The sequence below is a fragment of the Hemicordylus capensis genome, chromosome 5 (assembly GCF_027244095.1).
Source record: "Hemicordylus capensis ecotype Gifberg chromosome 5, rHemCap1.1.pri, whole genome shotgun sequence".
In the NCBI taxonomy this organism is placed as follows: Eukaryota; Metazoa; Chordata; class Lepidosauria; order Squamata; family Cordylidae; genus Hemicordylus; species Hemicordylus capensis.
The window spans coordinates 227,609,979-227,637,889 of NC_069661.1; the positions used below are offsets into that span (position 1 = coordinate 227,609,979).

The 27,911-nt window shown below is 44.6% G+C and overlaps 1 protein-coding gene across 2 annotated transcripts in view; it reads right to left on the minus strand.

The window, feature by feature from the left end:
- Nucleotides 1–816: 816 nt before the first annotated feature.
- SPIC (Spi-C transcription factor) overlaps nt 817–27,911 on the minus strand; it is a 31,773-nt gene continuing 4,678 nt past the window's right edge. Inside the window, exons 2-7 of one of the 2 annotated variants that reach the window (XM_053256456.1) lie at nt 24,356–24,494; nt 15,691–15,725; nt 11,255–11,348; nt 9,255–9,361; nt 5,176–5,281; nt 817–1,888 (exon numbers count right to left, since the gene is read on the minus strand). In XM_053256456.1, the coding sequence (XP_053112431.1) occupies nt 1,434–1,888; nt 5,176–5,281; nt 9,255–9,361; nt 11,255–11,348; nt 15,691–15,725; nt 24,356–24,494 (936 nt within the window). In that variant the 3' untranslated portion in view covers nt 817–1,433. Of the gene's footprint in view, nt 1,889–5,175; nt 5,282–9,254; nt 9,365–11,254; nt 11,349–15,690; nt 15,726–24,355; nt 24,495–27,911 lie in introns of both variants that reach the window. The other variant, XM_053256455.1, reaches the window with a different exon arrangement.

Consider the following 27,911-nt stretch of genomic DNA (forward strand, 5'->3'; position numbering starts at 1 on the left):
CATCTTAAAAGGGACACTTCCCTTTTACTGTCATACAGGAAGGAAGGAATGCATCTTCTACAATGGCACCTTTTACAACATATATATGCCTACATAAAAAATATACTTCTTTATTTTAGACTTTTTTGAGTCATACAAATTTATGCTGATTTAATTTATTAATACTAGTTTGATTAATCAACTAAGATTTCTTTAATTGGGTAACAGTTCTGACTTCCTCCCTAAATGGCACCCCTTTCCATGCCGTATGTTTGTTAATTTAAACATTTTTTGTTGCAAAGAGGTATTCTTGTTGCAGGATAGAAGGTGTGGATTTCTTTTTGTAAGGATGTAGGCTGGAAAGATTCTTGGGGCATAGAGAGTCAAGAGGCTTAACGGGGGAATGGGCAGGAATGGACTAGTAGAGATGGCTACTAGCAAAACATTGCGGAGTCACTCTAGAAAAATGTTTCATCCATATTCATAACTGAGTTTACAGGTCTGGTATAATGTTTGGTGAGTTTAGGTGGGGATAAATATAATCCACGTTCATCACTGGTGTACAGGGGTTCAAAGAATATGACAAGGATTCTTTATCTGTGAAAAAGCCAATTTCTCTGACTACTGGAAACTGCCATACCACCATTGGCTTAAACTATACATGGCAATGGCAAATCCATATCCCCAAATGTGGCTACAACTCCATCATTTCTAAACTGCGGAACAGGGTATGATTTCAAACAAGGTAGGCGCTATCCACAATTAATAATGAAAAAGTGCATTTCCTTTGTGGGTTGAAACTATCCAAAGAATCTGAAACAAGCCTGTTACATAAAGTGATGTTTAATTTGATCCAAACAGCAAGATTTAAGTAAGAACTCATAGAAATCACAGTCGCTCTTCATGTGTTTTCTGCATTATGAAGCTCTTAACATTTGCATTTGCATATTACCACTAGGGCTGCAGTCCTAAAAACGCTTAAGCTGCCCTCTTAAGCACAGTTACTCAAGTCAGTCCCATGCAATCAGGAGGGGACTTAGTGAGGGACTTAGTATGTTAAGGATTGTACTGTACTGTTAATGGAAAAACCTTGGGATGCCTTATGAAAAGCGATATAAACTGAACAACAAAATGGTCAATTTCCAGTTAAATATTTTTAAAGTCAGGTCACCTCCCAGTGTTTGCTCTGCTCTTTCCTCCCCCCTGCTTTTTTTTTTTTTTTAAACTTTTAAGAGCTCTAAACATCTGTGACAATTCCAGCTTAGCTTTAAGATTATGTGAATCTGAAAGCTTGTCTTCAGATTTCTATAGAGTTAGTAGTTTTAAGAAGTATGGAAACACTGTAAGTCAACTGTGGATCCCTAATACAGAGAGAGAGAGAGAGAGAGAGAGAGAGAGAGAGAGAGAGAGAGAGAGAGAGACTGAAGTATTGTTGCTGGTCTTTGAAGTAACTATTAAGACTCGTAACAGAATTGAACTGCATTGCTGCTAGCCTGCTGTAGCTCATGGCTGTTGTTGTACATGTGATAATGATAAGAAAACCAGTCATCTGGATGCTGGACTTCTTGGTTATCTTGAGCATAGCGATCAACATCTCCATCTTTTCCAAGAAAGTAGACTGGAGAAAGCCTTTGCAAAACCACAGCACCAAATTGATAGGTGAGCTTTCTTCGGATTTTAAGTATTTCCCCTGTTCTACTGTAGTTCCTCAGGGCTCTGGCCATCTTCTGGTATGTCATGACCTTACGGTTTCCCTTGCGTTCCCCCCATTGTTCTGCCAGTTTCTCCTTGTTTTTGGAAACAAACTGAAAGACACCATTTGGCTCATCTATCCACTGGATGCAGTTTGCCATGTCTGGGTTCTGAAGAGACTCGTGAAGATATTCAAATAAGCGCAACTTTTTTCGGCCTTCCAGGAAACAAAAACACAGGCCATGAATGTGAATTCATTTTGAAATCTCAACATTAAAGCTTGCTTCAACTTTTTATGAAAGCTCTGTCAACAAAGATTGACGTGCCCTGGTTATGTGTGATGTTCGCTCAGCCATATCAAAGCATGTTGGGTCAGATTTTCGACCCTCCAAACCATTGTTTGGATGACTGGGAATTAGCCTTATGTTCCCATATTCACCTTTCTCCTCATATGCTCAGTTAGTTGTTTTCTGGTTCAAACAAATCGTAGAGACTATTCACATCATGGGAGAAAATCGATTTTCTCCCGTCGTGTGAACCACCAGGCTCAACTGTGAGCCCGGTGGTTCTTCAGCCCGCTAAAGTACCCCTGTGCTTAAAACAGGTTTGCGGAGCGAGCACTCTGCAAACCTGTTTTTTTTTTTAACAAATGTGTTGCTGCAGTGCGCCTCCGCACCACGGCAGCTCACGAGTAGACCCCCGACCGGGAGGCTCAAAAGCAGCCTCCCGGCTTGGGGGTCTCTCTAGTCCCCGCTGGCTCCATAATGGAGCCAGCAATCGCCTCTCAGTACAAAACAGCAACAGCTATGCCAGATAAGGCTCGTTACACTCCGAAAAGGGAAGCGTTCCAGCAGGAGCAACCGCCACAACAAAACAAAACAGAACTACAAAAGTCAACTCCACAAAAAGCAGCTGCCTTCAAGGTCACCATACAGCAGACCATTGGAGAACAACAATAAAATCATTTTTTAAAAGCCTCATTATTATACCTCCAAGATAAGGAGGAGAGGAATCTACAGCATCTCGAGTCAGCAGTCGTGGGGGGGGGGGGCAATCCGGCCACCCAGGGCTGCCGCCTTGCTCATTTGCTTAGCCTGCTCTCCCCGCTAACACCCTCATGACTCTTCTCATGGATCGTGAGAAGAGCCTCATTGTTTCCATGGCATAGCCACCGTTGAGCAAGGGGAAACAAATGTCCCTGGGCCATGAGGGCCACCTGGGCAGCCCCTTGCCCCTCTAGTGCTACTGCAGCAGCTGCTGGAACCAACCATCAATGGTCACTGTGTGCTCCCCCTCCCTGCTGTTGCTGGGTGCCATACTCACCCCTTTTCACTACTACCCATGTGGGGCCAGTTGACGAGCGCTTCCTTCGCCAGCCTGGCCAGGTGCTTCTTTCCTCTCCTTTAAGAGCACCTCGTGGGGGCAGGTACAGCAGTGGCACTAGCTCTCCCATCCTGTCCCAAGGCTGCCAGCAGCCCTTCTACACCCCTGCATTGTTTGTCACTAAAGCTGAACTAGCAGGTTATGGTTTGTATATGATCTTCAAAAGAGGGTTGGAAACCAGTGTTCTCACGATCTGTGAGACGAGCTTCTGTTAGATTTGCAGGGAAAGCGGGCTTAGCCCGCTTTCCCCATAGACAATCAAAGGGCAGCCCTGGGGTGGCCGGTTCGGCCACCCACACGACTGCCTGCTCTGTCACAGAGCTGGCGGGGCTATGGGGATCGGGGGCCACACAGCCCTGGAAGTCCAAGGATGCCCCATGTGAGTGTACAAGGCATCCTGGAGAGACCCCCAATCCAGGGAGGCTGGCTGCAGCCTCCCAGTCAGGGGACTACTCGTGTGTCACCACACGCTGCTGCGACACACAAGCAAAGAAATGAGGTTAACGGAGCGAGCGTTCCATTAACCTCATTTAAGGGGAGGGTGTTCTAGGCAGGCTAGCCACCTTGGGAGCACCTGGCTCACCTGCAAGCCCGGTGGGTCCCACGACCACTGGAAAGCGGGCTAAGCTCCCTTAGCATGCTTTCCATCAATCGTGGGAATAGCCTCCATGTGTAGTGGGTAGCTTGAGGTTAACAGGGCCTAAAAATCCACAGGAGTCCTGTAATTAGTAGCCAGGCCTACCCAGCCTGATACCAATCAGGTCTGAAAGATGTTTTTTCCTCTCTTTTTGGGAGGAGGGGTCAATAGATCAGTTAAGTTTGAAGCTACTTTCTATTTTGGTGGTTCAGTCTGTTGGAAAATGAGAGAGAAGAGCCAGAAAAGGCTGGGGTCACACACTCTCCCCCAGATCCCCAGTCGGAGGCCTGGACTGAGAAAGCTGAAGAAAAAGCTACAGAAAAAGAAACTCTTTTAAGGAAGAACTGCCATCTAAGGAAAAAACAGTGGTAGGAAAAGTTCTTAGATAGACATTGCCTTGGGTTGTTTTTTCCTTTTGTTTCTAGAGTGCCTGTGAATCCTACAAACTGATTTGTTTTTCCTGTTACCAATCCTTTTATTTTTCTCAACAATTAAGTGCTTCAGAAAATGAAAATAAAAACTCTTTCTTCTTTACAAGAGTGGTTTAGGATGCTCTGTGGGAAAGGGGATGGAAGTTCCCTAGCACCAAATCAACAAGCCTTGGAGCTTAGGGGTCACCAATTGCACCTGTTCTGGGAGAGTTCTTTATTGATTCCAGTTGGATGCTGGGTGGTCTGGGACTCCTCCTCTACCAGTCCAGGATACCCAAGGGGAGGAGGAGTAAGGACCTTTCCCTAAGGAGAGTAGGTGGTGGCAGCAAGCATTACCCACCTGAAGGATCAGTCCCTTTAGTGGGAGTCAATCCTTCAGTTACCTTGTAATCAGAGAGGGGTCTACCCAGTGGGTCTGAGGGGCACCCTGCTACACCATGGTTTCCTATCCTGAGCTGAAGGGAAAGCACAAACCTGTGTACCCGTATGACTAATTACCAAATTAATATTAGATATCACTAATATCTAACAGCACACCAATGGAAAATACTGTATTTACCTGAATCCGAGACTAGATTTCTCCAAGTTTTTTTGATATTAGAAATCGAGAGGTTGTCTTAAATTTAGAATTCTGTTCCTTTTGAGTAAATGCAGGTAAAAATCTGTATTTAACCTCTACTTTTTAAGAGGTTCATCTTAAATTTAGAGTCTTTTTCTATTCAGGTAAATACAGTAATATGACCAAGGTGAATTTTTGTGTGCCTATGGACTGCAAACAAGGGAGTGTGTGCGATAAACAATCCTCACTCAGGTGAGGATGGAAGATGGCTTTCAAAGCCAAACCAACAAATTTAAATTGATGAACAGCCAACAGGGTGTGCCTAATAGAGTAAATATACAATAAGCTACAGATCATAAAGAGAATGTGGGAAACTCTAGTAGATCTTAAAACAAAATATGAATACATTGTCCTTATGCCAATGAATGCACTGAGTAGCAGAATTTTGTTTAAAAATAAAAAATGCACACATAAGTATTGGGTTTTGCACACACCTTTCCCCCTTCTTTGCTGGAGAGCTACAGTGCACATTTCTTTGTTTTCTGGAATTGTTTGCAAGGTATGGTAGACAGCTCCATCCTGATACAAATCTTCAATATTCTTGCAAAAAAAAAACCAAGAGCAGTGTGAGAAAACATGACAGGGAATCATTATCAAAGTTAAGTTATTTATCTGTCCTTTAGAACATCACAGTGACAAAGCAGGGTTGCCAACATTTACTGATTTCATAAATACTGGTCTCTTTGGCATTGGAATGAGTGCGGCTCGTGCAGAAATGTGTAGCCAGGAAGAGAGCCAGTATATCCACGGTGAAACCTTTTGAATGAGGTCAGCAAGGAGCAGATAAAGCAGTAATAATCATACTGTGTATATTGTGGCTGGGTTTCAGCCTTCCCTCTAAGATGCGCGCGCACATTCCCCAAGTCCTCCGCGCAGCTTTCTAAAACTGCCATTCACTCACTGCAACTGCGGCTGGGGCTGTTTCTCCCTCACCCCGCCTCCTTTCCCCGTCGCCTCCACCTCTCCCGGCCTGCCGAGGGCTCTTATTAAGAAGGAGGGAATCGTCTCCCTCTCCCTTTGGCGCCGGGCTCTTCCTCCTCTTTCCCCCTCAACCAGCTTGTCTGTTTCCAGCGCTTCTCGTTCTCGCGCTTGCAGCTTTCCTCTCCTGACATCCAAAACCTGAGCCCTGCCCCCGGCCGATCTATCCTTGGCTGGGAAAAAAGAAATCCCTTGTTACCATTTGTATGCTAATTGATTCTCTATTAGAGAGGCACAGGGCGCCAGAGGGAGCAGACTGGCAGGGAAGTTCCTTTGATTTGTTTGCTATCCCAAAGTGTTTGTTTTAAATTTTATAACAATTACTTTTCAGCTCTAGTATACTTTTTTGCTTTAAAAATCATTGATTGCTTATTGGTGCAGAATGCTTGCTGCATGCTTTTAGCTACTGAGAAAATGGGAGCTTGTTGGTTGGTGAGTGATGGCATCCATTGTCCCATTTTGCATTTGTTAGGTGTTGGGGGAATACCCTACAAATGGAAAATGGGACAATATTGCTCCCAACTCCTTTGGCGGCTACTCGGGAATGGGCCTTCTCTGTTGATGCTGCCCCTGGACTTTGGAATGCGCTCCCTGTTGAAATAAGAGCCTCCCCATCTCTGGCAACTTTTAAAAAGGCACTGGAGACAGACACATTTATTCACCCAGTCTTTTAATTAGATTCATGGTTTTAAATTGGCTGTGCAGCTGTCCTTCTGTCAAGAAGGAAGGTTGCACTGCCAGCTCCCAGCTTCCTCGCCTCTCTGCAGTCTTGCTGACTGCAGAGAGGCAGCTCTCCTGAACATCTGGATGCAGGGGGAGGGGGCACAGAATCACGGGTCCATTGGGCTCACTGTTCCATGCTATGTCTGAAGGTGGCCACTGTCTCTGGAGAGCTGGTGTTGCATAGTGGCTAAGACACTGAGCTATGAATTGGGACTTTCCTAGTTTGGATCTCAACTCTACTATGAACTCACAAGAAGCAATTCACTCCCCATCAACTTCAGCTTTCCAGATGCCATACAGGGATAATAATGCTTACTTACCTTACACAGGGAGTCTCAAACTTGGATCCCCAGGTGCTGCTGGACTTCAACGCCCATCCTTCAGCCATTATGTTCAGCAACATCTGAGGAGACAAGCTTAAGAACTCCTGCCGTGTAATCTTTGTTGTTTTTTAATGCTTGATAATTCATGTGAAATGCTTTGAACACTAGGAAATGCTGAACAAATGCAATACAAATATATATACAGGGCGGGTTCTCATGACCTCCAGTGAGTCTGTAAGTGGGAAACATTGGTAAAACACTGGTAAACAAGAGCACCCTGTGGGTGTGACGTCTGAACCCTCCCAAGCCTGGTTCCTCTGCTTTCTGCCGGATATTCTCCCAACATTCTCCCCTCAGCTTCCAGATCTTGGTTACTACAGTCAAGAATAAGTCAGGCGGAGAATCCCAGGAACCAGACCTGGGCAGGTTCAGCTATCATGCCTGCCAGGAGCATGCACTATTGGGTGCTGATATTTTACCGACATGTACCCCACTTTGAGACTCACTCGCAGTATGTGAACCTTTGGTGAGGTGAGAGGAGAGCTGGTCTTGTGGCAGCAAGCATGACTTATCCCCTTAGCTAAGCAGGGTCTGCCCTGGTTGCATATGAATGGGAGACTAAATGTGTGAGCACTGTAAGAAATTCCCCTCAGGGGATGGAGTTACTCTAGGAAGAGCAGAAGGTTTCAAGTTCTCTCCCTGGCATCTCCAAGATAGGGCTGAGAGAGATTCCTGCCTGCAACCTTGGAGAAGCCGCTGCCAGTCTGTGAAGAGAATACTGAGCTAGATAGACCTGTGGTCTAACTCAGTATATGGCAGCTTCCTATGTTCCTAACCCACCAGTGTTCCCTCTAATTTTTATCATCAGTGAGTGGAAACAGTTTTGTTCTGGGTGGCAGCTTCAAGGCAGTGTGTGCACATAATTATCTCTCACACACAGAAGTGTATGTTAACACTGTGTGCAAAATTTTTTACACCCCTGCCCCTCTTCTTCTGCAGCTTATTAATCAACACTGAAACTAGTTATTCATTACTAAGTACCATAAATATGCACCATAAATATGGAAGGAAATAGAAACGTATTTTACAGTTCTACTCTTTTATTACGAAGTATAATAAAAACAAGGCAATACTTCAACAAATAGTTACTGGAAGTGATAATACGTCAATATTCAAGTTAGTATGTTAGAAATAGTATTATCACACTGCTGCAGATAGTAGAATAGTATTATCTCACTATTTTGTTTTGATTGCCATTAGTCACCTTGGGACTGGCAGGATGCCTCTGAATACCAGTTGCAAGGCAGTAACAGCAGGAGGGAGGGCATGCCCTCAACTCCTGCCTGTGGCTTCCAGTGGCATCTGGTGGGCCACTGTGCAAAACAGGATGCTGGACTAGATAGGCCTTGGGCCTGAGGCAGCAGGGCTGTTCTTATGTTCTTATGACTATTTTAAGCAAGACAGAAAATACATCTTGGTCTCTGAAGAGTCCAAACACGCCCTTAATAAATATTTAGATATAAAAAGAGAACTTTGGTAAATGACATTTGTCTTAATACCATATTGTATTTTTCTTAATACAATAGCAATGATTTATGCCTGAGCTCTAGGTAGGTCTTAAGTTGCAGTTCAGAAAACAGCTTGCATCATGCTGCTGAACTTAAAACTGGTTCAGATAGTACAGTATCAGTATATTATCAAGTTTCTTTCAGCTCTCCTGCCTTGAACTCTCCCTCAAGGCAGAGCATGTATCGAACCTCTCCAGATGATCTTAACAGGCGGTGGGGCTCATGGTGAAGAAAATGTACTCTTAAATACCCACGGCCAAAGCTGTTTAGGGCATTATAGGTAATAACCAGCACCTTGTATTTTGCCCGGAAACTTATCGGAAACGTTTTCAGACCCTAATACCCAACATCTAACTCCAGACTTAGTGAATTCATTGAACAGGATGGGAACAGGGTGGTAGAGCACTGGAAGATGTTGCAGGCAAGGTGATGTGCAGTTTAGAGCTATAGACTATCACTGCTCTAAGGGGACCTATGTGTCAGGAATCCATGAAATAACTCAAGAGAAATTATGTCAATGTCCAACAGATCCCACATCTCCAATGTATCATAATCTATAATATTAAAGGCAACAGAAAAAAGCCAACAGGATACATATGTCCAAAATTGATCTCTAGGCAAAGATCATTCATCAAAGCCAGATGGCCAGTCTCAGGGACGCTATTAACTTTCTCAGTGTAGGCAGGCCTAAGATGATGATTTATAATCCTTATGAATGGTGAAAACCTCTGTGTTTACCAGTTATAGTTGGTCTCCCTCAGCATAGTTCAAACAACATTAATGGAGGCTGTGGCACCACAAGTTGTTTAATAGGTATAAAAAATATTTTCCAAACCAGTTTGATGCTACTTCTAGTTAGCAAGAGGCATCCTGTTAAACCAACATAATGCATTAGAAATAATAATACTGTAGTTCACTTACTATTGCATTCTTCCAGCTATAGATTGGTTTTTCTGTAGAGGATTCAGCCAAGTAGCTTGAATTTGCTTGGAGATTAAGGTGATGATAGGCTGGACAGTTTTTATAATCTACTTGGGAAAGTGATTTAGAAAAGACAGAACATGTTAAAAAGCTTATCCCTCTAGGACAAGCCCATGAAAATCAGGGAAAAGGGGAACATATATTGAAAATAAAAATGAGCAGACTATCCTTACTCCTCATTGCAATTTCAGTTTCTTTTTATTAGATCTGCTGCAGTTTGTTATGGTTTTTATTCACAGTCAAGTCACAAATAAAACTGAACAGTGGAAATAACACACACACACACACACACACACACACACACACATATATATATATATATATAAAATATCAACATACAGGCCAAGATATATTGAAAATCCAGGACTTCTTGGATTAAAGAACACCCAAGTCTGATGTTCTACCCTATTTACCCGAATAGAAGACAAATTTAAGATGACCCCCTTAAAAATATGGGTTAAATAAAGGTTATACTATTTACCCAAAAGGAAGAGGACCTTGAATTCAAGACGATTCCCCAATTTATAACATCGGAGAACTTGGGAAAAACCTAATCATGGATTCAAGTAAACACAGTAACTTTTCATGACAATGGCAGCCATATTTGTTTTTTCACATGTCTGCTCCATTCAGATATAAAATGGGGCGTAGCCTAATTTTAACATAAAAACTAGCCTGAGAGTGTGGGGAACTGAACTCCCCCTCTTTGTGCTTTTCCTGTCTGTGGTCCTTCACCCTAGGCACTCAAACGGGCTGGGTCAGCAGATGGAAAGGAGAAGGGTTACAGGGAGAGACCATTCAACTCTTCTGACCTGCACAACTCTTCTGATGTTATAATTAGACTACCACCTCACTTTATATAATAAAATGTGGCTATCTCATCTTATTTGTCCTCAACTTGCATCCTACCTTGTTAAAGACCTGGGTACAGTGGCTGGATAGGATGGAGCCCTCTTAAGCAGCAGCTGGGTAGGATTCCTACTCGGCTGCTGCTTAGCAGGCAATCACTGCCGGTGCCTTCTACTTTGTTTTTTACTCATACATGATTGGAAAATGGGCGAGTTCAAATCTCCCAAACCTGAGTAGGATGCTTGTCCCACCCTGTTTCCAGTCGTGTGAATTAGCCTATTGTATTTCAACCCTTGAAAGAAAATGTTTTGATGATGCACAGTTTCCCAATTATTTCAAATACTAGAATATACACAGGGTGCACTGATCACTTTTCCAAACCAGATACATTCCACACAAAGAGGCACTTCACACAAGCAGTGTGAAGTGCCGAGAGGAGGTTTGTGGGGAGAGTAGCTTTGACCCACTCTCCCACAGACGATCGCTTACCTGTCGCTGGGTGGGCAGATTGCCCACCCAGATGAGCAGTGGTTCTCCTGCGAGCCGCCTGCACCTCGCCCAGCAGCACTGGGGGTCGGGTGAAGGAAAGCGCTGCTCCACCCCCTAGAGCCCCAGTAATGCACCATCCAAATGTGCAGTGCATTCCAGGGATCCCCCCTCCTTCCCCCTGAGACATGATCCCCCTGACATATGATCTGGAAAATGAAGTTAATTTAAGGGGGTAGCTACATAGGTGGGCTTGATGCCATGGTGCCATCAGGCTCACGCTTGAGCCCGCTGGTTCTCATGAGTGAGCAAAACCAGGCTGGGCTCCCTTAACCTGGTTTTGCTTGCTCGTGAGAACAGCTTCAAAAGTTTTCTATAATCACATTAAGGGCGAAACAATCCACCCCCAACGTGCCTGGGTACAAAGGATTAATGTGTGTAATGAATTTATGGCTTCTCCTTTCCCCTCTCCCCACATCTCATACTGCCGCTGTAGCAGCTGGCCAGATTGTCATCTCCCAAACTTGAGTAGGATGCTCGTCCTACCCTATTTCTGATTGTCTGAACTAGCCTAGTCTTTTCAACTAAAGCTTTTTCTGTCTTACCTGGCACATAATTTAAGTCACCTTCAGACTGGTATTGTAACACTTCCAAGGCATCTTCCAGGGCTTGTCCTAAAATGTCTTGATCTGTAATGTTCTGTGATAGACATTTTTAAAAAGTTGAAATTAAGAGTAGGCAGAACTACATGAAATACATTCTTAAATAACTGAATATAAAATGCAGCTCTATATACATAACTCTAAAACATATTTCTAAAATAAAATTCAATAGTATTTAATAATAATTAATAGTTTAATATATAATAGTTTAAATAATAATTAATTAGTTTAATTAATTGTTTAATATATAATAGTTTAAACTGATAGTTAAAATAAGTTGCCTGACTCACCCCAATCCAGCAACAAGATTCTACATGTATTTTAAAAACGTCTGCTTTCTCAGTCACAAAACCCAGCTTACCTACAGGCAGACATTAGAATAATGGCCAGCCAAATGACAAATAGAGAGTTTTCTCTGAGAATTCAGAACTCTGATGGATGATCTTTGGCAGATGACCACATTGGCCAAAAATTTCCCCAATGCACTGAAATTGTAGGGGGCCCTATCCAGCCCCTTGACTCATGAGTATACCCCTGAGGTTCTGGCCACCCTACCTCCAGTGACTGTTGCTGGTGTCTATCTTATGTTTCTTTTAGCTTGTGAGCCCTTTGGGGACAGCGATCCATCTTATTTATTTGTTATTTCTCTGTGTAAACCGCCCTGAGCTATTTTTGGAAGGGCGGTATAGAAATCGAATAAATCATCATCATCTTCATCTTCTTCATCATCAGCATCCAGCATCCAGCATCGTTTTTTGAAAGTTTGGACCAATGGTTCCCAACCTGGAGGCCTCCAGATGTTGCTGAACTACAACTCCCATCATCCCCAGCCACAATAAATTGTGGTCTAGATCTGGTCTAGATCTCATTGGTGTAGCTAGTGTGAGGGAGGCCTGTGTTCACACACACCCCATGGCCCCCCACCACTGGTGGCATGCACAAAGCACATGCCCCCCCCCAGCAGCAGGGGCCCCTCATCTTTTGCCACCTCAGCTGCCCACCTGCCTCCACCCTCTCCTCACCCTGCCCACCTCCTCTTCCTTCCCTCTCCTCCTCCTCTGCCCATGCAACACTTGGAAACGCTTCCAAGCATTGTGCAGGCAGGAGCAGGAAAGAGGAGACACTGGAGAGGGAGAGGAGGAGAGTCTTTCTCTCTCGGCCGCCTCCTGCCTGCGTGACACTTGAAAGTGTGTCCAAGTGTCGCATGAACAGAGGAGAGAGAAAGAGACTGACAGGCTGGAGGGAGAGGCGGGAACAGATGGGCTCCTAGGGGTGGATGGGCCCTTAGGGGCAGATAGGCCCGTGTTCAAGGAACACCCTTGAACATCAGTAGCTCCACCTTTGCTAGATTCTGGGAAATACAGCTCACAGAAGAGGAGCTGTAGCTCATGCGTAGAGCACATGCTATGTATGCAGCAGGCCTCCGATTCAGTCTCTGGGCATTCTCCAGGTAGTGGTGGGATTGGGAAAGATCCTTGTCTGAAACTCTGGCGAGCTGTGGCCACTCAGTGTACACTATGTTAGATGGACCGATGGTATGACTCTGTATAAGGCAACGTCATATGCTCAAAAGTGAATATGGTGCTGAATAGCATGATTTCAACGTCAAGGAAACCAATAGACATGTTGTCGTGACTGACAGACAAATGGTAATTAATCAGCCAACATAGATATGGGGGTTTATTCCTGTGAAATTCCACATTTCACAGGAATAATTTTTCACATAAAACCATAATTCTTTAGACTTACAGCAAGTGGCTGACTGACTATAACAGACTCATCAGAACATAGGAAGCTGCCATCTACTGAGTCAGACGCCTTGTCTGTCTAGCTCAGTATTGTCCGCTCTGACTGGCAGCAGCTCTCCAGAGTTTCAGGGAAGAATTTTTCTCAGCCCTACTGGGAGATGCTGAGAATTGAACCTGGAACCTTATGCATGCTAAGCAGATGCTCTACCACTTGAGCCATGACCCCGTCCCCCATCTCTGTATACCTGGCATCACTGTCAAGGATATGCAGGTGCTGCACCCTCTAGCCCATAGCAGTTGTCATTGTAAGGGGCTTCTGAAATCAGCTTTGGATGTGACCCAGCTATCTCAGCCATCACAGGCCTTCCATATCCTCTGCCTAAGATTGACTAAGTACACCTCCTGGTTTCATTCTGGGCTCCAACCTTGCCCAGGGTCTAGAGTTAGTAATAGGTCAGAGTTAGCAACTCTGACTGAAGCTTCTCCGGGAGGCTTTACAGACAAGACTTCTACCCCAAATCTCCTTCAGAAAAGAGTGTGTGCGTTCACACACCAGCCTCGAAGTCCCTTTGAGATCCTTGGACCCACTCCACACACAAATCAGGCTGTTTTGTGAATTCTAGCTTATCTCAGGGTATTTCCAGGTTTTTAAAATGCTGGTTTTAAGCTACTTTTTCTGAAAACACCGGAGCAAACAGGGAGAGGCACTGACGTAGAATCATTAGTAAAGGAGGATACTCTCTTTACAAATGCAGATGTAGCTCTTTAGTACTCTCTCCCACACCCCATTGGCTAGAAGGAAAACACAGACTCCTGCCATGTGAACTTGCATCAAAAGCAAACCCGAGAGCAGAGGGGAGGGGCTGCTTCCCTTCGGGTGTATTTCAAAGTGGCTTCGCTCAACATTTACCTCACAGCATGAAGCCATGCATGAATAACTCCCCGGAAATCTTTTCCCCAATGTTTTTCTCAATATTAAAAGCTCCAGGACTGCTTCCAACCGATCAATGCAGATTCCTCAAAGACCAGGCCAAGCCAAGCCTGCTGGGTTGGCAACCCTAGTTCAGAACCCTCTCACTCACTACTCACAACTGGGTAGATAAGTCCTCTACAGCTGCAGGAAGAGCTTATCTCTCCCTTTGCTGGAGGCGATGCAAAAATTCTGCTCCAGATGTAATGGAGAGCCATGAAATAGGAAGTATAAATGTTTGTACTTCCTGTTCCCCCACATCACCATGTATAAAGCAAAACACAGTAAAGGCTTTCATTCACTTGGGGCCCATTCTGACATTACCCAGGGACTTGGGAGCTGCTGGAAGTGTCTCTTTCACATGCCACTGAAATCCAGACCATGTGGGAGGTGTCCATAACATGGCTTCTGCTCTTACATCAGTGATGTGCAAAGCAGATGTGCTCTAACAGCTCCTTTGCTGCTTGCAGAAGTGGTTGGTCCTCAACCATTTGGAGAGATTGGAGCAGCAGGGGAGGGTACTTGGACTCATGTCTGTTTTCATGCCTGGACCCAACTACCCCTTTCCCACTCCTAACACAATACTATTGCCACAACAGGTCTCACACAGAGCTCCTCACAGTCCTGACATGCTGCTGGAAAAAAGTTGTCCAGAGTTATAGGGTCCTTTGTTCTCTCTTCTCTCCCACCCAACACAGGGGCAGAGCCACCATTGCCCGAGGGGGTTCAAAGAACACGGGCTGGCACGCTCAGGGGCCGTGCCTCATGCCCCAGCCACACCCCCTGAGTCTGATGTCAGACACAGGGGGCGTGGTTTCACTCACAAATGGGGACCGCGTGCCCTGTTGTGAGCAAATTCCAGCCAGCGCCACATTCGCAGCACAAACAGGAGTGGCTCTCTCTGCTTTAAACCGCAGGGAGATGTGTTCCTGGCCAGGCTGGGAAGCTGGCGCTGGCTAAGCTTCTGAAAAACAGAGCGGGGAGAGCTGCTCCTGGCCATGCTGTGAACACGGCACTGACTAGAATTTGCTTGCAAACGGGGTGTGCGGCCCCATTTGTGAGCGAAACCATGCCCCCTGCTTCTGACGTCAGATGCTGCGCCTGATGTCAGATGCGGGGGGGGGGGGGCGCTGGTAGCAGGCTGAACCGGGGCTGCTGATGGTCTCCCTATGCCACTGACCCAACAGCTCTAAGTTATCTTTTAAGTTACCTGCACCATTGGTGTCGAGAGGAGAGCTGCTCTTGTGATAGCAAGCATGACTTTTCCCCTTAGCTAAGCAGAGTCTGCCCTAGTTGCATATGAATGGGAGACTAAACATGGGAGCACTGTAAGATATTCCCCTTAGGGTATGGAGTCACTCTGGGAAGAGCATCTAGGTTCCAAGTTCCCTCCCTGGCTTCTCCAAGATATGGCTGAGAGAGATTCCTGCCTGCAACCTTGGAGAAGCCGCTGCCAGTCTGTGAAGACAATACTGAGCTAGATGGACCTATGATCTGACTCAGTATATGGCAGCTTCCTATGTTCCTAAATCAGGGTTTGCTGCTATCATATGGCAATACTCGGATTCAAAAAATCACTCTATGTTAAATTGTAAGGACTATATGAAGAAAAGTAAAAAGTGGGAAGCCACTTTAAAAAAGGAGACAGTTTGTAGACTTACCATTTTTGCCAACAATGCCAGATCTTCAGCAATGCCTGTGTGAAACCAAGAGAGTTTTATTTAGACCATCCAACATTAATTTGGCCTACTTTTTCATAATCAGAAGACTATTCTATCCTCATTCAGATATTATGCTGTACGAGTGTACAGATGTCTGCACATGCATTTGTGTGAATGAACTGTACCTGTGTTCATTTTAAAAGTGAACCTGGATACAGGCCCTTCAAATGCATTGTACAGATGGAAGTGTACTTCTGTACCTGCATTCAGCATAACTTGTGAATGACTGTACCTATTTACAGATCTGTACCTGTGTACACCGCACACTCATTGTACGAGTGTTGAACATAACGTGTGAATGGGCCTATTGTGGAACATGTTCTCCTGTGTACAAGATGTATGTGTCCTCCTGTGTATCCCCTTAATATTAGAACCATTAATTTAAAACTCAGATTATTATTTACCTAAACAGTGTCAGCCATGTGCATGGTACCTTACAAGGCTACATAAGCAAAAAGAGTCAGTTCTCTGTCTGCTTACAGAGCTTATTACAGTCTAAAACAGACAATGGGGAGGCAACAAAGAGTTTAAACAAATTCAAACCAAGTTACAGTTAAAAATGAGAATTAAAATTATATTTAAACTATTTTTATTCAAAATAAATTACCTATTAAACTGGTTTCAAAGACTTCCCTTCCACATGTACTGAACAGTTTATGCGAACTATAGTTATTGTTTCATTAAAGTACAGTAAATTACTTTTATTGAATCTCTGTACTTTTTAATATCCATAATGATACCTTAAGATTTTCAGAGACATCTTGCAATTATCATTATTACCTTAATGGAAGTAATATCCAGCGATAACATTGTGACAAGCCAGATATTTAAATACTTTCTTATTTCTGACTCTAATGACATGTCTTACTATATAAATTTACACAAATATATTCAAAGGAGGATGCTTCATAACTGGTAATCATAGATTAATTTTCAGCCAATTTAACACAGAAGGTGCATGATATACAAGAGGGATACTTCAGTAGGTGTCGCTTTTCTCAAGCCCTGCATGTCAAACAGGAAGTCAATGTTGTACACTAGTTAGAATATCAGACTGAGGACACTCACTGGGTGAGGAACGGCTAGTCACTAGGCTGGTTCTCACAACCAGCAATAAGGTAGGACAAGTGTCCTTCCAAAGTTCGGGAGCTGTGCACTCTAGGGATGTGCATGAATTGTGATCCATGCACAGATTCAAAGCTCAGCCTGGCACCTTCGAAAGTGAGGAGATCAGGTTAGTACCCACCCCCAGCATGTGTGGCATGGTGGCGACACACACATGCCCGCCACACATGTGTAGAGGCCACCATGCGAGGTGTGTGTGTGTGTGTGTGTGCGTCACTGCAGCAGGAAGCTGTGGCGAGCAGCAGAGGAGCAGGTATCCACCTGCTCTCCTCACTTTTAAAGGTGCCCCAGCTGAGCTTTTAATCTGTGCACAGATCGTGATTCATGCACATCCCTAGTGCACTCCCCAACTTGTGATTGTGTGCAAGCAAAAAGCAAGGTTGGAGATATGGGAAGTGATTGTATGCGAGGCTCCTGCTGAGTATGAGGGCTTTTCCTCCTACTTCACTAAATAGCTGAGTACAGCAGCTGGGTAGGACGGAGCCCTCCTACCCAGCGACAGCCTCCTACACAATCACTTTCTCCACATCCTACCTTGCTTTTTACTCACACACAATCACAAAAAGGGAGTGTGCACAGCTCCTGAACTTGGGTAGGATGCTTGTCCTACCCAAATAACGATCGTGTGAACTAGCCCACTATTTCTTAGCCTAACCTACCTCACAGGGCTTAATGTGAGGATCATGTGGGCAGGTGGAGAATCATGTATGCTGCCCTGAGCGCTTTGCAGGAAGGGTGCGTAAATAAGGTAGCACTTCTCAGATTACATATTTTAATACAGAAAGAATACAAGTTTACTATTACAGGTGCATTTTTATTTTATTGGCTGTAATTATTAAAAAAAATTGCAACTAGTTCCATGGGCCTGAGGAGCTTTGCACTTTTACTTAAATTACAGTATTTTTCACACAAATGCTTGGAAGAACACAGAGGGGTTTAGAAAGCTGTTTGTGATATGACATGGGATTTGTGAGTATGTCGGGCATCTGCTGTTTCAAGACATAAAATCAGAAGTCCCATTGGGTGTTCATGTGTCCCAGGGGGCAGCCAAAATATCTCTCTGAATTGTTTCCATAATTCTCTGTGACCTATTTCTGAATGCAGAGATTGCTCTCAAAATCTAAATAACTTCTTCTAGTCTGGTACCTTCAGATCTCCCCTTTGCCATGAACTCACTAGGTGGCCTTAGGCAAACTACTCCCTCCCAGCACCCCATCTGGAATCTGGTATAATCATGCTTGCTTACCTTCAAGGGTTGTTGTAAGGATTACAGGAGAGTTAATGCACAGTGCTTTGGACACTTGAAAGCAGTATACAGTACAAATGAAAGTATTATGGTTACAGTACTGCTGCCCTTTCAGAACAGGTCAGTCTCACTGTAGCAGTACCTTGCTTTTTGCACACACAAAATCCAAATCTGTCTTTCAAATACTACTATGTTTATATACCACTTTCCCACAAAAATGCTCAAAGTGGTTTGAATAGATACTGTAGTCTGTGGGTGGGTGGGTAGGTAGGTAAGGATGTTTCCCTTTCTCAGAAGGGCATACAGTCTAAAAGGAAATATAAGAGACACCAGCAACAGACATTATGCTGAGGCTGGATAGGGACAGTTGCTCTATGTTTTTGCACAGAATTGTTTCATGCTTGATTTTGATCCTCAGTACTTATAACCATGGTTGAGAAGCGAGAATTTTGGCAGCTCCTCAGTACTTATAACCATGGTTGAGAAGCGAGAATTTTGGCAGCTCCTCAGTACTTATAACCATGGTTGAGAAGCGAGAATTTTGGCAGCTCCTCAGTGCTTATAACCATGGTTGAGAAGCAGGAATTTTGGCAGCTGTCACTTGTCATGAAAGGGTGGGGGAAATGGCACCTGCTATCACTTCTTCTTTGAGATAGAGGCTTGCCAACCTTTTAAGTTTCACCTACTCATTCCTGCCCATGTACCAAGCTGTTAAAACCATAGGAGCTGCTCAGGTTGGTTGCCCCCCCCCCCGATGAGTTGTCAACCCTACTTCCAAGCAATGTTTAAAGTGGCAAAAGCTCCATCTTTCTTTGCATTTGGTCATTCTATATTGGACTAATATTGAACATAAGTAAATAAAAGCTTGATTATGCATTCCAGAAATCAATGGCTAGGATCAGAAGAGCTGCTTTACACACGTTCAAAAGCTTTGACACAGCTAGTGGGATTTTTGACTTTCTTCCCCCTTTGAACCGCCAACACATACTCCCATGAGGTGTCACAAACTGCTTTTTAAAGTTCCAAAAGTAGCTTGCCATGAAGCAGTGGAGGCTGCTGATTGACATGTCCCCAGAGTCCCCTTGGGTGCATGGTGCTAGTTCCACAGTTCTTTGGAACTCAGCCAGTATTTTTCATCTTGATTTCAGTGGGCAAAGGGCCACATTTTATAACAGGAATCCCTGTCATTTTAACTGGCCATGTGATACTTCAATGCATAAACCTTTGTTGATCCACTAATACACTAGTGCAAGGGATAGCTTAAATTGCCCATATGGTACATTTCTTTATGAAATAGGAGTGGGATTCTGTTGTTAGGATGAAAACCTTTAAAACCCCTCAATAATATCGACAAAATGTGATTGTAAAGCTTCTGAATTACTTAGTAGCTTAAATAATGTAGCCTGTGCAATATTTTATTTAATACCATTGCATTCACCAACTGTAAAGAGGATAAAATGCCTAAATCTTTAAACAACGATGATAGAAACACTTACCTAGAAAAAGCCGTTCACTGAGGATGCACACAGCCTTCTTTCTTTGTAGGCTATATAGGAGGGTACGAGTTCCTCAAGCAGCCAGCAGAGAGGCCTATTAAATAGCCTGCTTTGGGGAAGTACTTTATTTGGGGATTTCTCTCTAAAATAAAAGATGCTGCACACTGTAGTCTTAGGTTTAAAAAAACATTTTTGCCGCCCTTTCACAGACAAAAGAAAGAGGAAGAGAGTCCCTTCATGAACACATGAAGCTGCGACCAAACAATTGGTCTGTCTAAACCCCTGCTAACGGAGCTAAGAGGCACCTTTTAAAAGTGGTGATTCTCTTTATTTAGCAGAGGGAGAGCAACTGGCCCTATCCATCCCCAGCACAGCGTCCCTCTAGTGGCTGTTGCTGGTGTCTGTCTTATGTTTCTTTCTTAGATTGTGAGCCCTTTGGGGACAGGGAGCCAATTTTTTTTCCAATTTCTATGTAAACCACTTTTGTGAATTTTTGTTGGAAAAGGAGATCTCGATACCTGCTGATTCGTTACCCACGGATTCAACCTTGGTATACACAGAGAGGGGAAAGGGGGGAAGAACACACTGACCCCTGGGTTGGGGTGGTCGGCAATTATCATGGTGGTCATTTCCAGCTGCCATTTTGTGTTTCAGAGCCTCAAAATGGCTCAATGTCCTTTTTAAAATGAAAAAATAATGGTGATTTTCGGCCGATTTGGGGGCACAGTGCACTCAGAGGGAGCAGCTAAGTTGGTAGGCAGCTTCCCCCCCCCCAACTCTGCTGTTTTTTAACCATTTTCTTCAAACCAGGAACCTAACCCCCAGTCCCCCATTGGTCTAATGCCTCAATATCCGTGGTTTAAGTATCCGTGGTTGTACTGTAGTATGGAACCCCCACAAATACTGAAGTCCTCCTGTGTACATATTTGTTGTATTCATATTCATAATGGAGACCAAACTGAATTAGACAGAACAGGCAGATCCACACTGGCTGGCACTGGCTCTCCAAGGATCTCTCCTAGCCTTAGCTGGAGACGCCATGGACTGAAGAACTTGGGATTTTCTGCATGCAAAGCAGATGCTCCGGCTCTGAGCAATAGCCCCTCCACTAGGTGGACAGGTGGGCTCAGGACAGAGACAAGGAAGCTATTCTCATGAGCACTGAAAAGTGGGCTAAGGTAGCTTAGCCCACTTTCCAGGGACTGTGGGAACCACTGGACTCACAGGCGAGCCTGGTGCTCCCAAGGCGGCAAGCTGGACTAATTATCCCTCCCCTTCGATAAGGTTAACGGAGCGAGCGCTCTGTTAACCTCATCTTTTTGCTCGTGTGTTGCTGCACCGTGCGGCGACACATGAGTAGACCCCCGACCGCAAGCAGCCTCCCGGGCTCAGGGGTCTCTCCAGGATGCCCCGCATTCAGGAACTTGATCACCGCAGCCCCCACTGGCTCTGTGATGGAGCCGGCAGTTGTGTGGCCAGCCGCTCTGGATGCCCAGGGTTGCCTCTTGATTGTCTACAGGGAGAGCGGGCTAAGCCCACTCTTCCCGCAGAACCCCCTCCGGCGCGTCACACTGATTGTGTGAAGCACCTCAAGGAGTAGAATTAAGAGGGTTTCCCTTATGACCTCTACTCCTAAAGCCCCCAGTGGGTCAGTAGGAAAAACAGGTGCAGGGAGCCAGTGCTTGAGGAGTCACATCTCCAGGTTAAGCTGCATTTAATCAGGATAGATAACCAAGTTGAATGCAGTTTAACCACAGCAGTTTGACCAGGATTGCCTGTAAAAGCTGTGTTCTCACAACCAGCTCCATGGGGCTCAACAATCCTGGTGAACTCTTTCAACAGGACTGCCGTGATTTATTTATTTATTTATTTATTTATTTGATTGATTGATTGATTTATATACCACCCTTCCAAAATGGCTCAGGGTGGTTTACAATTAAAACAAACCACTAAAACAATAAAAAGCTAAAACAAATTAAAAACAATATAACAACAATTAACAATTTAAAAACATTTTAAAACAGCAATTAAACAATTTACAGTAATTAAAAGCCCCAAAATCGGGTTAGAATTAAAAAAACCTGGAAAGCCAGGCCAAACAAATACATTTTAAGGGCTCTCCTGAAGGCTAATAAAGAATTCAAATTACAGATTTCCGCAGGGAGCGCATTCCACAGCCCCAGAGCAGCTATAGAGAAGGCCCGCCTCTGAGTCGCCACCAGACGAGCTGGTGGTAACTGGAGATGAACCTCCTCAGATGACCTTAATGTGCGGTGGGGATCATGCAGAAGAAGGCGCTCTCTAAGGTAACTTGGGCCTAAGCCATTCAGGGCTTTAAAGGTAATAACCAGCACTTTGTATTTTGCCTGGAAACATATCGGCAGCCAGTGCAATTGTTTCAAAATAGGCATAATATGGTCCCTCCAGGTTACTCCAGAGACCAATCTGGCTGCCGCATTCTGAACTAATTGAAGTTTCTGAACTACGTACAAAGGCAGCCCCACGTAGAGCGCATTGCAATAGTCAAGCCGGGAGGTTACCAGCTGGTGCACCACTGTTTTGAGGTCATCCTCCTCAAGGAATGGACGCAGCTGTCGAATCAGCCGAAGCTGATAGAAAGCACTCCTGGCCATGGCCTCCACCTGAGAAACCAGGAGGCCTGGGTCCAGGAGTACTCCCAAGCTGCGCACCTGCTCCTTCTGGGGGAATGTAACCCCATCCAGCACAGGGAGATCTAACTCACTCCTCAGATTCTGAGCCCCCACAATGAGCACCTCCGTCTTGCTTGGATTCAGCTTCAATTTGTTCTCCATCGTCCAGCCCATTACTGCCTGTAGGCAGGCATTTATAGAATGAGTGCCATTTCCTGAAGATGAAAAGGCGAAGTAGATTTGGGTGTCATCAGCATACTGATAACACCCAGCACCAAATCTCCTTTTGACCTCACCCAGCGGTTTCATGTAGATATTAAAAAGCATTGGTGACAGAATGGAGCCCTGAGGGACTCCATATAATAGCTCCTGCTTTGAGGAGCGACTGTCACCAAGCTCCACCATCTGGGATCTACCCGAGAGATAGGAACGGAACCACTGCAAAGCAGTGCCCCCTATTCCCAACTCCTCCAGGCGACTCAGAAGTATACCATGGTCGATGGTATCGAACGCCGCCGAGAGATCCAAGAGGACCAACAGAGTCACACTCCCTCTGTCGGTTCCCTGGTAAAGGTCATCCATCAGGCCGACCAAGGCTGTCTCCACCCCATAGCCTGTTCTAAAGCCAGTTTGAAATGGGTCTAGATAATCAGTTTCCTCCAAAACTGTCTGGAGCTGGTTAGCCACCACCCTCTCGATTACCTTGCCCAGCCAGGGGAGATTGGAGATTGGCCTATAACTATCCATCGCTGAGGGATCCAGGGTAGGCTTCTTAAGAAGAGGTCTAACTATTGCCTCCTTCAAACAAGGATTGTGAGAATGCAGCCATAGAAGAACAAGCAGCCCCTTTGCATCTCAATCAGTGCAAGCCAGACTATTGCATACAGCAGGTGGAGAAGAGGCTTTAGAAACTGACTAACGTAGGGAGGCAGCAATCCTTCCTTACTGTAACAATAAAGCTGTTGCAACTACAGCATGTTTCTTATTTTCTCTTTGCACTGACTTCCTTTCCCTTTTTGTGTTCATTAAAAAAAAATTACTTGCTCTCAAATGCTTGTATTTTATTGTTCCTGTTTATATTTCTTCTTTAATTTCTCTGTATAATCCTTCCAGGGCTCTGTGTTCTTCTGGTACCAATCTCCTAGATAGACCAAAGTTTAAATCTTTTGTCTCATGCCTCCATCCATTTGCTTTGGCAGCAAATTACATTAGGAACTCATTGCCTCCAGATATCCATGTGATTCAGTCCCTCCTACTCCCACTCTCGAAGAAGCTAGGGATGTGCAAACAGATTCGGTTTGATGGTTTGGGGTTGAACCGAACCACCCCCTGTTCAGACCAACCCCAGACCGAACCCCCTTAACCAGTTCAGGGGGTTTGTGAGTTGTTGGTTTAATTTTTTTTTTAACTTATCCCCTCCTAGGGGGGTTCTTTGAGGTGGCGGGCGGGTCTCCGTGGAGGTTCCCCCGCCGCCCTCCCATCCATCCCAAACTTGCCCTTTTGGCCATTCTTTGGCTCATTCAGCTGCTTTCTCCCACTGGCACGGTGGCCATTTTGGAGGCTGCCACATCTGCACAATCGACCTCTGTGTGGCCTGGCATGAACCGAACCGAACCAAGGGGGACCGAGGGGGTGCCGAACCAAACTGATCTGATCTGCTTTGGGTCCGGTTCAAACTCAAACCAAAACGGACCCGCCGGTTCTGTGCACACCCCTAAAAGAAGCACCTCTAAACATCTATTTTCCTTGCTTTTTCTCATTCACTAAAGTTTTAGTGTGTAGAACAATCCTATGCATATTACCAGAAGTAAGTCCCACTTGTGTGTTCGGTATGTGTTTAGGAGAGCATCCTTAGTCGCTGTCTTCTTCTGTTGTCTTTTGTTACTCCTTCCTTCCTTCCTTCCTTCCTTCCTTCCTTCCTTCCTTCCTTCCTCTCGTGTATCTGTCTGTTTAGACTCTAAGGCTGTGAATAGAGTTTGGTAATTTTATGTGTTTAACTGTGCAATGTCTCTTTTGGAGCAAATATATTATTATGGATTGTCACCACCCAACACTCTTTCTCACTTGTATGCAGCTTCCAAACATACCTGGGGGGTGGGAGTCTTCCCCCATTATTTTGACTTTTCCCAGGCAATACCAAAGCCAATGTGAACAGAAATTCCAGAACTTCTGAAAGTGAACTGCAAAAACCGCCCAGGCTTGTTTCTTTCCATAGATTTTCTGCATCTGCAAATCAAATGGGGGAAAAACTACATTAATCATAATGTACATCCAAGCTTGACTAACAAGCAGAAGGTTGCCGGTTCAAATCCCCACTGGTACTATATCAGGCAGCAGTGATAAAGGAAGATGCAGAGGCATCATCTCATACTGCATGGGAGGAGGCAATGGTAAACCCCTCCTGTATTCTACCACTGAAAACCATAGGGCTCTGTGGGCTCCAGGATTCGAAATCGACTTGACGGCACACTTTACGTATATCCAACTCAGTGTGCCTCTTCCACTGGTTATCACACTAATAGCAGTGTTCTGAACTGTCACTGAAAGGCCTGGAATCAAAATGTGACTCCCTGAGGCTCTCCACACGAGCAGTGTGGAGAACCAGAAGGGGTTTGGTGGGGAGAGGTGGCTTGACCTGCTCCCCCTGCACACGAGCATCCCTCCCTCCCTGGGTGACTGGATTGGCTGCCCACACGATTACCAGCTCCATCATGGAGCTGGTTGGGGAGGCATCAGGGATTGGGGACCACCCGGCCCCCGGAAGTCACAGGGCATTCTGGGGTGCCCCCCAAATACTGGAAGGGTTGTTGTAGTAGCCACCCAGTCGGGAGGCTCCTCGTGAGTTGCCGCAGCACGAAGCTGCGCCGTGGTGACTCACAATCAGGGAAACAGGGTTAGCGGAGCACTAGCTCCGGGTGGGATTAGGGCGGTTAGCAGCCAGGAGCCACACAGCTCCCAGTGCTGCACATGACTGTGCGAAACCAGGCTAGGTTGCCACTCCCTTAGCCCGGTTTTGCATGGTTGTGAGAATAGCCTCCCTGACTAATTGTTTGTTGGCCTGTGTGAAGTTTTGGCAGAAACCGAATACTCTGCACACACACACACACATCCGGCATCATGCAGAGATGACCATTCCCAATGTGCTGTGCAGTGTTGTGCTTTACCCAGTAATGGATGGCTCCTTTGGGGGAAATGGAGCCCTCTTGAGCCCCTGCACTATCTTGGAAGGTGTGCACAGAGTGCTGGCAAGTGTAGTCCTTCCCAGCACTTTCCCCATAGAGCTCTTTCCTACCAGTACTTAGAAAAGCACAGCACTATGTGGAAGTCAGCACTGTGGGAAATGGCTCCCACACTGAAGCTTTATTGACAAAGCAGCCCGTTTGAAAAATAGCAAAGTTCATTGCTAAAAGCATTCAGAAATGGCACAAGGAAACACAGTCTGAGCATTTATTTTTTATTTTTAAATTTATTTTTTATTTTTTACGTTTTATATCCTGCCCTTCCTCCAAGGAGCCCAGAGCGGTGTACTACATACTTAGGTTTCTCCTCACAACAACCCTGTGAAGTAGGTTAGGCTGAGAGAGAAGTGACTGGCCCAGAGTCACCCAGCTAGTATCATGGCTGAATGGGGATTTGAACTCGGGTCTCCCCCGGTCCTAGTCCAGCACTCTAGCCACTACACCACGCTGAGCATGTGTGTGTTTACTATGCAGTAAGTTTCACTGAGTTCAGTGGAGCTTGTCTGGGTAAGAATGACTAGGATTGTAGCCAAAAATAAAAGTGCATTTATAGCATTACTTGTGAAAACATCCAAGGTGTCTTCATCTTGCCTTCATTATCTGAGAGGTACACAAAGTTATCTCTGTGCTATGATAGATAGCAGCATGAACATCACTTGGCTTGTTCAAGTTTTAACTTTTAGATAAGATTGCATTCAGAATCCCTTGAGCTGAAATACTTATCAGCTGCTAGCAGGGGCGTAGCTATAATTGAGCGAAAGGGTTCAAAGAACTCGAGCCCCCAGCTCCTGAGGGCCCTCCAGTTCCATCTTCCCTAGCTACACCCTTGGCTGCTAGCCCTATTAATTTAAACAGGGCAAGCTGTTTTCAGTGAAGGATATAACAGGACATTGTGCATCAATTGCTAATAACAGTATCTGTTATTAGCAGACTAATCTTAATTAGTCTTAATTGATTAGATTAATCAATGAAAAATGTTTTCATTGATTAAGACTGTGCCCTTGATTAATTGGGCAGCAATTATTTTTTAAAGAAAAAGTTAAATTATTCTGAATGCAAGTTCTTGTAGTGTAATTTACTTTAAAAAAACAAACACCTGCTGCTTGTTTCCTGGAAAAATCATTGGTGACAGAAAACATCACAGAAGAGGTATTCTTCCTTTACTAAAGATGAATGCCTTTTTAAAGATAGTACCTTGATGCTGTGCTTAGATTATTTAAAAACAAAGTGTGGCATTTCCCATTCAGAATTGTTGTTTTATTAATGTGGAACATTATGCATATTTAATCAATGAATTAATTGGTCAGTCACATGAAAATCAACTAATATTTAAAGGTGCAAAGTTATCTGTTGCTAAGAAAATCTCCATATTCTGCCCTTTGTAGGAAAGGTGGAGATAAATTCATGGTTAGTTCACTTCTTTTTGTGCCCTCTGCCCTCTTATTCTCCTGCATTGGTGTAAAGGTCAGGACTTCTGATTTGCATGTGGATCTGAGGATTCCACAGGAGCTGCACCAGCATAAAGATGGGATGCATGCATAACACATGCTGTGCCCACACATACCCCAATGCAATAATGTAGCCATTTTCAAGGATCAGTCCAGTTCAGCAGTGCTTCTCAAGTAACTACTTCCTTGGCCCCATATGACCCAAGGCAGTGCCCTATGTTGGGAAGTCCCATTGAGAAAGGAACATTTGTCAACCACAACAACGAGGAACAGATCTGAATGTACCGGAAAATTCAACTAAATGCTTTATTTTTCTCCAAAGATGCTGAGAGCATCATTTCATAAACAAAAAATGTACCTAGCGAAGCATATCTGGGGTTAATGTATAGACATATCTGTATACATATCACTTGTGGAGAATGTGGTGAAAATTACATAGGGGAAACAGGAAAATATCATCATCAGGTTCAAAGAACACCTAGCAGATTCTAAATACATAAACAGGGAAAAACCATGGTCGATACATTTGAAAAATAAACATAATGGAATAACAATGCCTCTCAGAGTAAACATTTTAGAATCTGAACATTGTACACTTATATAAGGAAGATAAGGGAAGCATTTTATTTGGATAAACTATGGCCAAAGGTTAACGGCAAGGAAGAAATGAGGGAAATCTTAAAGTACATAGGCTATTAAAGGGTGCAAATAACATTTTTGTGTCATACCCTCCATCTTCCAGTTTCTCTCTCTCTCAGTGTCAGTGATAACTAGGGAGTTATTCACACATGCCTTCATGTACCTGAAGACTGAATCTGCTTCACAGAAGATTTGTAAGATGTTTAATATGGGGGATTAAATGGACAGTTCACATAGGGTCGGCTCCTCTCCGCAATCCCTGGCAGATCTTTTTCCTGTGTGTTCCCACTGGCTTACTCCAGGTATAGCTGTGAGTC